The sequence below is a fragment of the Boleophthalmus pectinirostris genome, unplaced genomic scaffold (assembly GCF_026225935.1).
Source record: "Boleophthalmus pectinirostris isolate CB_2022bp ecotype Guang Dong unplaced genomic scaffold, ASM2622593v1 HiC_scaffold_7, whole genome shotgun sequence".
NCBI lineage: Eukaryota > Metazoa > Chordata > Actinopteri > Gobiiformes > Gobiidae > Boleophthalmus > Boleophthalmus pectinirostris.
In genome coordinates, this window is record NW_026571473.1 from 26,814,814 (window position 1) to 26,826,312 (window position 11,499).

General features: G+C 38.5%; 2 protein-coding genes and 1 long non-coding RNA gene across 5 annotated transcripts; 2 read left to right on the plus strand and 1 right to left on the minus strand.

Moving 5' to 3' along the window:
* The first annotated feature begins 352 nt into the window (after positions 1-352).
* On the plus strand, positions 353-5,401 carry LOC129412190 (G2/M phase-specific E3 ubiquitin-protein ligase-like). 3 transcript variants are annotated; one of them, XM_055165351.1, is made up of 13 exons: positions 353-658; positions 931-1,081; positions 1,571-1,880; positions 2,000-2,085; positions 2,227-2,282; positions 2,360-2,393; positions 2,575-2,639; positions 3,007-3,087; positions 3,168-3,484; positions 3,670-3,854; positions 4,426-4,598; positions 4,856-5,070; positions 5,166-5,401. In XM_055165351.1, exons 2-13 carry the CDS (start codon positions 1,055-1,057, stop codon positions 5,399-5,401), a joined length of 1,785 nt encoding a protein of 594 aa, XP_055021326.1. In that variant the 5' UTR covers positions 353-658; positions 931-1,054. The 3 variants fall into 3 exon arrangements, with proteins under 3 accessions (XP_055021326.1, XP_055021327.1, XP_055021328.1); XM_055165352.1 differs by having other exon boundaries at positions 353-1,081; positions 4,426-4,562; XM_055165353.1 differs by lacking the exon at positions 3,007-3,087 and having other exon boundaries at positions 353-1,081.
* A 73-nt stretch (positions 5,402-5,474) lies between these two features.
* LOC129412191 (uncharacterized) lies at positions 5,475-8,025 on the minus strand. The gene is made up of 5 exons (XM_055165354.1): positions 7,810-8,025; positions 7,260-7,368; positions 6,375-7,113; positions 5,953-6,171; positions 5,475-5,679 (listed from the first exon to the last, which is right to left on the minus strand). Exons 1-5 carry the CDS (start codon positions 7,861-7,863, stop codon positions 5,475-5,477), a joined length of 1,326 nt encoding a protein of 441 aa, XP_055021329.1. The 5' UTR covers positions 7,864-8,025.
* A 581-nt stretch (positions 8,026-8,606) lies between these two features.
* Positions 8,607-9,736, plus strand: LOC129412072 (uncharacterized). Its single transcript, XR_008633561.1, has 2 exons — positions 8,607-8,658; positions 8,976-9,736. It is a non-coding gene; the product is annotated as an uncharacterized LOC129412072 (long non-coding RNA).
* Positions 9,737-11,499: the final 1,763 nt, after the last annotated feature.

Sequence of the window (11,499 nt, forward strand, 5' to 3'; positions counted from 1 at the left end):
CTCAAGTTCGAGTCAAGTCCCAAGTCACTGACCTTCAAGTCCAAGTTGAGTCCCAAGTCTTAGTCCATTTTATCAAGTCAAGTCTCAAGCCCTCAAAATTGGTATTATTGGTCATCAGGAAATTGGTTTGGAGCATCTTATGTAGGGATTAACCGAAATGAAAATTTGTAGCCAAAACCGAATAAAAATGAAACACTTGGCCAAATACCAAAACTTAAACCAAATATCAAATCTCTTTTAAATTGCATAAATAGCCTAGAATAAATGTTTAGACATGTTTTTAAAAGAAAGTAAATGTTTATTTAATATTCTTTAAAGTCAGAGACGGTGGCCGACAGGGGCCAAACGCACTGCAAACAAAAAACGTGGTGCAAATGGAAAAAACGCGCTGCAAGAAACAAAAACAAATGCATCATCATTAAATGCGCTGCAAATGGAGAAACGATGCAAAGCACAAAACGACGCATACCAAGAAAACACCTGCAAAAGAAAAACGCTGCATAAAAAGTCACCACAACGGAAGTGCTCCAAACCTGCAGGGGGCGCTCTCAGTGTAACAGCTCAATGGAGAGACACACCGGCTGGAGAGAGACAGGTACTCCTTATGAGAGAGACGGAAAACGACTATAAATTACAGCGGGAACAAATTATTGTTACGGTAATGTGGCTTTTATTTTATTATATTCATGTATTGTGTTTATAAATAATATAAATATCGCTGTACAACGCGGTACTTCACGTGCCGGTTATTTTATTGTATTTCACACCAGACTTTACAAGGCGATACATTAGCATGTCGATTAGCTTGTTTGCTAATAGCGATCAAATAAGAATAAGATAAGATAAAAAGATTAGAGATTGATACAAAACACCTGTTTTAATAGTACAGTCTTCTATACTTAAACCCTTTCCTTTTCTTTCCCCTTGCAGATGTACTGTCCATTTTGTGGATCTGCGCTTACAGCTTCACCTGCCTTTTGCCGTGCGTGTGGCAAAAACGTCACTTTTTTAAAACGCGTCCAGGAGGAGACGCCTGCAACTCACGCACATATTGATGTTGCACAACCTTCCACCAGTCAAGGTAAACAGATTCATGATTTTGTGACAAAAATTATCAGAAGGGAGCCTGAGAGGTTCAGATCTTGTTCTTGTATATACAAAAAACACTTTTCTCTTCACTACCCTGGATTAGTAACTGGCATTAGAGGTATATTGAAATGCCCTGCAGAAAGTAATTTTATATGAACATAACTATGAACTCAGTAAGAGCATTGAATCAGTATGTAATTCCTATGTGTTTTTTTTTTTAGCAGGAAGCATAGAAACATTTCTGAGGTTTAGGGCAGTTAAAGACAGGGAGAGAAAGTCATTCTTTTCAAAGAAACGTCAGGCCTCTCAGAGTGAAAAGCAACAGAAACCAGTGAAGGTATGATATGTTGTTTACATAGGGTGTTGCATAGGCTGTTCAGATTTGGCTGTCAGTGCAGATCTACACCTTGTTAAGTGACATATCATATTGATTTGTCATGTTGTATTTCTGTTTTATTTACTGTCATTTGTTATTTTGCAGATTTATGTTGGAGTTATGAGGTTGACAGGTGACTCCTTAAAACCTGTAAGAGGGAAATCACTGCCTCTGGACATTCAGCCTCACTGGTCATCAGAGCAGCTATTGGCTGCTGCTGTTAAAAAACACATGGATTTTAACCAGGACATGCAAGATGTTGTCCATGTTTTGTTGTACCCTGATGGCAGACAAGTGAGAAACATCCCAGGAACAAATGACCCTTTCACTGTTCAGAAGTACAAGGAGGCAATTGGGAAGGCCTACCAGAGGATAACACTCTACATTTGCACTGCAGAGGATTTTGAAACCAGTTGTAAGTGTTCCATTTTGTATTAATTCATGGTTTCCTATTGGTATCTTATCTGTGCAGGATAAAGTCTGCAAATTATTCAGAACATTATAGTCATTTTTGTTTAAATGCCTTTTTTGAAGGCTATACTGGACAGTCTTCTAGTGAAGATGACAGTGTTGTCCATGTGAACCTGCCATCTGTGGAAAGTGAACTCTCTGACACTGTGGTGAGTGTATATATATGTAAAAGACATAGCAAATTTGCCTATTGCCAGGTACATTACCATTTAACTATCAGTTAAGTTATAAAATTACATTTAATCTAATGTGTGTTATATCTGTATATTTATATTATGTGCTGCACGCAGGTCTGGGACACTCCAGATAATGTGAGCACCCCAAAAACAGACAACATTTTGCAGGGGTAAAAATTGCCTTAGTCAAGTGATGTTTTTCTTCATAAACAATTAGGAAGATTAATTATTTATTTGTTATTCACAGACCCTCCAGATGCCAACAACCAGAATCTCATCAAGTAAGATTATATCCAATAGTATTGATTGTCTAACATAAAATTGTGAAATAGCAGTAAATAATTTTGGAAATTAATTTAGTCATCCTAAGTCCTTTGTATCTATCCTTTTATGGCTTGCATTAGTTCTAAGCAGGTAACAGTGCTAAATGATTAACTTAAAAAATGTATTATTTTTAAATAGGATGGACAGCAATCAACTCCCCAGGATCAGTTAAGATCTTCACAGAATCTGAATACCTGGTATAGGTAAGCTGGTGGACAGTTACAACCTTAACATTTTTGGTTAGTGTGTGTGTATGTGTTAAATGAAGAACATAATACATTAGCGTATGCCCTGCAATTCCTTCACATTTTTTATACTTCTATGCTTTCTTTCTTGGAATATCCAACTATTTATTGACATTCATTTTTACTGCTATATTGCAACATTACAAAAAACTTACTAAAGACCAGTCAATCTACATTTCTCAACCAGCTACCCCAATTCACACCCAAAGTCAAAATAACATTAGAACTCCAACAAATATTTTTAAATTTTCTGGGAAGTGTAAGAAATGTACTATGTATATAGGTATTGTTGACTGACTGGAATCAATGAACTTTTTCCCTGCAGCAACTACACCACCATGTATGCACCTATAGTAGTTGACAGTGAGTCTGAGACAGATGACCACATAGACTACCCTGCAGAACAGTATGATATATTACTAGTTAGTACCTCATTGTTATTGTTGGCTCATATATTGGAACTCATGTACTGATATTCTCTTGCAGTCCGCAGGTTTTGAACCTGACTGCTGAAGACATTGTTTCAGACCTGGCCTCCAAGATTACCAACACTTCATACAGCAGGTTCAACATAAACAGGGCAAATATATGGGATGGAGCAATCAGAGGCTTCAAGCGACCATCTTATGACCCATCACATGAAATTTTGGTTAAATTCACTGATGATGAGGGGCGAGCAGAGGATGCAGTGGACACTGGTGGTCCCAAACGAGAGTTCCTCACCCTGCTGATGGACTGCCTTAGATCAAGGAGAATATTTGATGGTCCAGACGATAGGAAATTTCTCACGTTTGACTGTGCAGGTAAACATCTTATTGTTTCAGACTTAAATTACAGGTACATTGCATTTCTGAAAATTCATACTGAAAATTCAACATCTGGTTTTAGCTCTACACTTGGGTTCAGTGAAATTAACTTTGGTATGCATTTTCATGTGAACTCAAAAATGATTTTAATAGTGGACTAATGGATGGTAAAATGTTAACAGCTGCCAGAGATGATGAGTATTTTCATGTTGGGAGGATGATCGCTACATCCATAGTCCATGGTGGTCCAGGCCCTCGATTCTTGTCAGAAATGCTATACGACCACCTCACGGGAAAATCAACAGCTGATTTTGAGGCAAGGATTGAGGACATCACCGATGACACCATGAGAGCTTCCTTGCTTGAGGTTTGTGGTCAAATCAAGAAAGCTCACAAATTTGACTAATTGATCCCCTGAATTCCATTTTTAAAACCGGTTTAAAACTCGGTTCTCAGGTATTGTTCCATCTTTTTAAAAACATGGAATAGTGAATACTTGTAATCTAACAACCCAACCATTTGTAGTAAAAGCCAGTTTGCACCATCTCAGAACATTATCTGAATTAAGCCCCTCCTTCCTATTTTATGACATAGACCAGGGTTTTCAAATTGGGTAAATGTGAGCCTCCTCCTCCTCCTCCTTAGAGTAGGTAAAGACAGGTAGTATCACTGAACATCAGTAGCCTGACACCAGTCCTGGTTCAGTGCTAGCTTAGTCCTAGTTTAGTCCTCCTGATTCAGTCCTGGGTTCAGTCCTGATTTAGTTTGTGTGTCGCGTCTCTCCAGTGGCTCTTTGGCACCTCCCAGGGGAGGCAGGCCTCACCTATTGAAAACTGCTGGCATAGACAATATAAAATTGTGTGATTTCTTTCCATCTTTATCTTTCAGTATGGGAAGTTAGTGGCATTTCACTTAAATGTATGGTTATTGTCTTGCAGATATCCAGTGCAGCAACACTGGTTGAACTGCATGCAGTGATCGACAAACATTCAAGTCTGTTGCAGATGGCTGGTTGTCTTCAGTATCCAAAAGTTGTATTGGACAAGAAGATAATAATGAAAGACTTCATGCAGTGGTACTTCATTTACCGCAACCATTTCTCAATTCAAAGGTTGTTGTTTTTTTTGCATATTCATTGATTAAATGAATTTAATTAGTTATAAGTTGTAAAGTCTTATGTTAATTATTAACTGCCAAGTAATTAGTATGCTTAAAGGAATAGTTAAACATTTTGGCACCGATAAAAGGTAATGTACGTATCTCTATGTTTATAGGGATTATGGCAGTAGTCCAATTTGTTGAACTATCCCTTCTGATACTGCTATTGTTCTAAACATTTGTGTTTTTTGCTCTGTTGATGTTTTGTAGGTTCAAGGATGGGCTTTCAACACTTAACATGATTCATGCTTTGGAGCAGCATGCATCTATATTCAAGACATTTATGTGCTCAAGTGTGGAGCAGCTGACATCCACAATACTGGAAAATCTTTTTGAGGTTCAACTCAGTGAACAAGGCACCACAAGACGCCAAGAAGAAACCAAAGTATTAGCATTCTGGAGAGACTATCTCCTTGATACAGAAGGTTTATTATGTTTCTCTCATCTTGTATGAATAACAACTTTAATAAAACACATTTTAAGAACATGATCAATAATGCTTTTTTTTTTTCCTCCCAAGATAAACAAACAGGACTCTCCCTCCCTGACATCCTGATGTTCGCCACAGGACTCTGTTCTCTGCCCCCATCTGGGATTAAGCCAAGACCAAAGTTGGTGTTTCAAAGGGTGTCTCGCTTCCCATGCAGCAGAACCTGTGCAAACACCATGGAAATTCCATTGTCAACAACTTATGAAGAGTTTCAAAAGGACATGGACTTTGGAATACAAAACTCTCCTGGTTTTGGACTGTACTAATTTTTTTATTGTATAACTGATAGGTTGACCTTTAGTGTCTGAAGTTCAACAGTTATTACCTGTATTAGTGATGTTACAACTCAGCCATGTTCTTCAATCTAATATAAAGTTCCACACAGGTCTCCCAGGTCATTGGCTGCATTAGACCACTCTGTCTTTGTAGATCCTCAAAGTGTGACTGGAGATGACGATCTCCACATGAACTGTGTGTTGCCTCAATCTGAAATGGCCCCAGTTCCTCCAGTGAAACCGGAAACCCACAGTCAGTTCCACCAAACCTGGGAGTAAAAATATGTTACGTGTAGCTTGGACTCAACTAGCTGAGCGCAAGACTGTTACCATATGCAATACTATTAAGTGCAAGGGTTTTTCACATCTTTTCTTAATGTACTTCACTTCACACCTGTTGCTCTTTGTTATTATATTGTGATGTGTGGGTTACTGTATCCAAGTAATTTCCCTTGTGGATCAGTAAAGTTTGTCTAGGTCTATTGTTACATTTTATCCAGTTATTTCAATTAAGGTAATAAATAAATACATAAATGAATAACCTGTGAGGTAGGCTGTACATGACCTCTGGTTTCCCAGATGGACAACGAGACTGTTTAGCAGGTCTTATTGTATGAGTGTTCCACTTTTTTCTGCATTCATCAAGGTCATGTTGTAGCATATCCATAAATGCAAATCGCAGGAGGCATGTGTGCTCATGACTGCTGTTAAAGAGATTTCGCTCTCTCAAATCATTCATAAGGTCCATCCAAAATTGAGACCTGAAAACACAAGCTGGAATTAGGGCAATGCATTTCAGGGAATGTTTTTGGATTCTAATGCAATTGAAAATGTTTTAATTTGTTGTTCAAAAAAAGCAAGAAACTTTCAAGGACCACAATGGTCTATTTTCTATGTGTTTTAAAGACTATTTTAGAAATGTGCTTCTAGCATGTAAAACACTTAAAGAAATCCATAATAACACCTTTGTTTGCGAAAATAAGACCACCAGCTTTCAATTCTTTGGTTTGCCATTGAAGAGCCATACAAATGACTAGCAGCCCCAGCATAGTCGTCAGTGTGAGATGATCTTAAGGCACACTGAATTGCTGCCATTGTGCCATTTTCAGTGCCACAGTCAGTACGAAGTCGCATTGGAATGATTCCATATTCTGTCAGGCAGTTCATGTAATTCTGGGCAATGACCACTGGGTCATTGTTGCTTGCTCCACATTTCAACCACAGCACCTTTCGCGAGTATCCATCTATGCAGCCACTGATTCCAAAACCGTATGGTTTCAACTTATCGTATCCATCCACATGCCACACATGGTTCGGTCCATCAGAAGTGTAAACTCGCTTAACAAATCTTCTGCTTGCACGATGTTGAATTCCTTGTGGATCCAGTTCTCTCATCAGGGCCATAACATCATCCCTCCTAACTGTCAGCGAGTATTTTAGGCGCAATGTCTGCCACATTGAACGGTAGCCATAGTGTTGCCCTGGACCCTTTAACTCCTCCTGTATGGCCCCACAAACACTGGCAAGAGTAGAGTAGTTCTTTTGTCTGAACAAAGACAGCATATTCAGCTTCCTCTTCAAGGAGCGAAGGCTCATGTGCACATTGTGTTTAGAAGCTAAAAAATCCAAAATCTCCGCATTGCTGTAGCTCTCATTAAAATATCTTCTTATTAGGTCATCTGTGAGGACATCTGATGCTGACCCTATAAACATAAAGTGGGATAAAGGCAGACATTTTATTAGAATTATCACAAGCCAAATATACATGAATGCATTTTACATGAAAAAGTGGCATTAACATCATTGATCATATCAATGTTATTTAAAAACTGGATATGAGTCCACTTACCGTCTGCATATTCTGCTAAAAAATGCACACTGGAGCCACATGAGCCACAGGACATTGGTACATCGGTAGTTCCCAGATCGTGTCCGCAGTAAGGACAAAACATATTGGCCTGGAAAAAGACGATAGATCAGTATAAACTAGAAAACTGAAATCAGAAACGTGATAAGTAACGTCACTGATATGGGTATTTATACACTACCTCTTAATATACACAAACAGCGGAGATCATAAGTGTATAAGTTAACTGCTGGCATAATAAGCATAATACTTAATGTGCAGCGTTGTATCGTATGGAAGACTGCGATAAGATGGCTTTTAAATGTACTATTAAAACGGGTGTTTTGTATCAATCTCTAATCTTTTTATCTTATCTTATTCTTATTTGATCGCTATTAGCAAACAAGCTAATCGACATGCTAATGTATCGCCTTGTAAAGTCTGGTGTGAAATACAATAAAATAACCGGCACGTGAAGTACCGCGTTGTACAGCGATATTTATATTATTTATAAACACAATACATGAATATAATAAAATAAAAGCCACATTACCGTAACAATAATTTGTTCCCGCTGTAATTTATAGTCGTTTTCCGTCTCTCTCATAAGGAGTACCTGTCTCTCTCCAGCCGGTGTGTCTCTCCATTGAGCTGTTACACTGAGAGCGCCCCCTGCAGGTTTGGAGCACTTCCGTTGTGGTGACTTTTTATGCAGCGTTTTTCTTTTGCAGGTGTTTTCTTGGTATGCGTCGTTTTGTGCTTTGCATCGTTTCTCCATTTGCAGCGCATTTAATGATGATGCATTTGTTTTTGTTTCTTGCAGCGCGTTTTTTTCCATTTGCACCACGTTTTTTTGTTTGCAGTGCGTTTGGCCCCTGTCGGCCACCGTATTTAATACATGAAAATGATATTATTTAGCACTGCTGATTTTTTGTTGTAATAAGCATGTGTACCCAGGTTACCAACTCTTAGAGAAAACATAATAATAATAATAATAATAAGATAATAAGAATAATAAATATATTGGATAAAATTTGTTGTTAAATATGGTTAACAATATCTGCAATAATTAATTTGATTTAAAAATACATTAAAAAGCTAAAAAGTACACAAATTCATTGCTTAAATATGTTGGAAGTTGTTTTTAGACTCTTATTTTGAAAAGCACGTAGCTGCGTGACCCATGTGACTAGCAACAGCCAACCGGATGATTCTAGGCTTTTCCCTGTCTAGCGAGGGAGATACGCAACACACGCAAGCTGCGGCAGAAAGGAGAAAAGCAGAGCAGAAACGAGTCTAAAGCCAATTTTAAACGCAAGAAAGAGGGTATTAAAGATATATTTTTTTTTTTTCCAACCTGTCCCTGTGTGGAGACATTGTACAGGTTGATAAACGGGACTTGGTGAGTTGAAAAAAATGTATTTTATTTTTATATTAAGAAATATCTGTGCAATGTAAAATTACCATTTGGATGGAAAAGAAAAGCTTTTAGCGATTTTATGTTTTATGGTAAAATAGTGAAGCACACAGTGTTTATAAGCTAAATTGAACGAGCTCACAAGTTCATTGCCCGGACTTGTTCTCCCGTCCGCTCTTTATGGCGACGGCGGCACCTTAACAAGTACCAATTGAGAGAGAGAAATGGTGGTTTTATGTGTTTTAAAGCTACCTAATGTTTATTTTTGTGTATTTCTACTTATTTCATGTTGTTATTGATAGGCCATATTGAATGGGTAGAAGAAATTCAGCTAAAAACCGAACTTTGGAAAGCACGTGGTTGGAACAAGATGGCGATGGCGAGCTGCCCACGGACCTTCTGAAAGATACGCAGGAGAAATACTTCTCTTGCTGAACGCTGCATGGTTTGCATCTGAACTGGTAGGATTTACCCAACTTTCTGCAAAGCTACTGCAACGGACTCAGGAACATTGAACTGCTAATTAAAAGAGCAACGAGTAGAAAAAAAAAAGGACTTTTATTCTGCAATATCCAGAATTGTTCAGCCTTTTGCTGAATCGATTTGAGTTGTAATTTTGTATTTTATTTTCAGACCATAAACGAATATTGTAAAAGGGTATTTTACAATGTAAATGTTTTTGGTTGGGAACAACAGAACAAAGTTCTCTTTAAACTGTAAAATAACTTGAAATAACTTGAACCAAAATAATTGAAACTAAATGTGAACTGAACTAAAGAGTTAACTCGAAACCGTGATAGAACTGATTTGAATTAAACTAAAAGGTTGCAACCTGAGAACAAAAACCTGAGAACAAAACCTGTTAAACAAAACCTGATAAGCGAAATCTGGTATAACTAAAATATATCCGGAAAAAGGAAATAAGGGTTTTGGAACTTAACTACTTAAACAAAGAAGGTTAAGATAATTGGAGTTTATGTTAACGTTGTCTATGTCCATGTCATGCTATTTTCATATTTTGTGTCCAAATTTCAATAATAAGCCGGCAAATCATTTAAACTTATTCTCTTGTCTGTGGTCTTTTCATTGTCAAGTCAACTTTTGCTCCAGTAGACGAACCTAACCAATTGATACTGGTCCATTACATAGTAGTTCCTACCTCTACTTGTTATTACCCTGTAATTACCACTCGTTGGGCGTTACAGAAGTGGCGAGCCAGCCAGGAGCAATTAAAGGCTTGTGCGTAAATTTAAGACTTTATTTTGACCCAGACACCAAAACCAGACAAAGACATGGACATCGTTAACAAAGAAAACGTAAAAATCCCGAACTCAGTTATTGTTAGTGGGTTTACCGATACATCACTGGATGAAAAGTTATCTGACTTCCTGAACAAGTATGGCCGCATAACGAGAACTATAAAAATTGATGACCCCCAGTCTCCTTATCACAATAATGCCATTGTTGAGTATGAGAGTGGAGCTGCCGTAACAGCACTTGAACCCTTGCTGCCCCATACGCTTCAAAGTCAAACTGAAACATGTCAGATCCGAGCACTTTCGACTGAGTACATGCAAAATGTCACCAGTAGCGCCACCCACAGTTTTTTCAGTGAACTGCAACAAATAGCCAAACTAACAGGTCAGTCTTTTGAAGCAGTGTTGCAGGAGCATATTGCAAAGTGCAGTCAGTCAATAACCCGTGAAATCGAACAAACTGAACCCGAACAAATTGAACCACTAAGGCTCAATGCTTCCCCAGTTACCATTGAAACCCAAAGTGAAACAGAGGAAGTAACTGAAACTGAACCTGCTAAGCCAACACAACAAATTCAAACTTCTAACATTACACAAAGCTTCATAACACCTCCAGAGGTGCAAAAAGTTGTTGTTGAGCACATAGTCCGAAGTGAAGCCCCTGTGTCTAAAGAATCACACTCCTTTCGCCTAAGACAGTTCTCGGGCAAACTACCTTGTCCCAGTCATGAGGTAGACTTTGACACATGGCGCAATAGTGTTGAACTTGTCCTTCAAGACCCAGATCTGTCTGACTTACAGCGCTCTCGTAAGATTTTAGACAGTCTTGTGCCACCCGCCGCGAATGTAGTCAAACCTGTAGGCTCCAATGCCTTGCCTTCCGCTTACATTGAGCTGCTCAATTCAGCTTTTGGCACAGTAGAGGATGGTGACGAGCTTTTTGCTAAGTTCCTTAACACACTCCAAGATGCTGGTGAAAAGCCGTCCCATTATCTTCCATCGATTACAGACAGCTCTTGCTAAAGCTCAGAAAAGAGGTGGTATTTCAGCCAGTGAAACAGACCGACACCTGTTACGTCAATTCTGTCGCGGGTGTTGGGATAATGCCCTTCTAGCAGACCTTCAGCTAGAAAAAAGGAAAGAAAACCCACCATCATTTGCAGAACTACTCTTACAATTGAGAGTAGAAGAAGATAAACACATAGCTAAAGAGAGCAGAATGAAAAAGCATTTTGCTGCTACGAAACCAAAAGTAGTTTCACATGTCATGGCTGCAAATACTGACACTCCTGACCCCTCAGTGCAAACTGACCTTACTGAAATGCGAGCACAAATGACAGAGCTTCAGAATCAACTCTCAAAATTGAAAACTCAAAAAGCTGAACAACCAGTCACTCCTCCAAACAACCTTGTCAAAGAGTTGAAAGCACAAATCACAGAACTCCAATCCCATCTTGCCAGACTCAAACCCCCAAGTGTTAACAAAAAGAAAACAGACAATCCAAAAGCGAATAACAAGACAAAACCCAAATCCAGAGCGCCTGAACGAAACCAATTAACCCCACCAGTT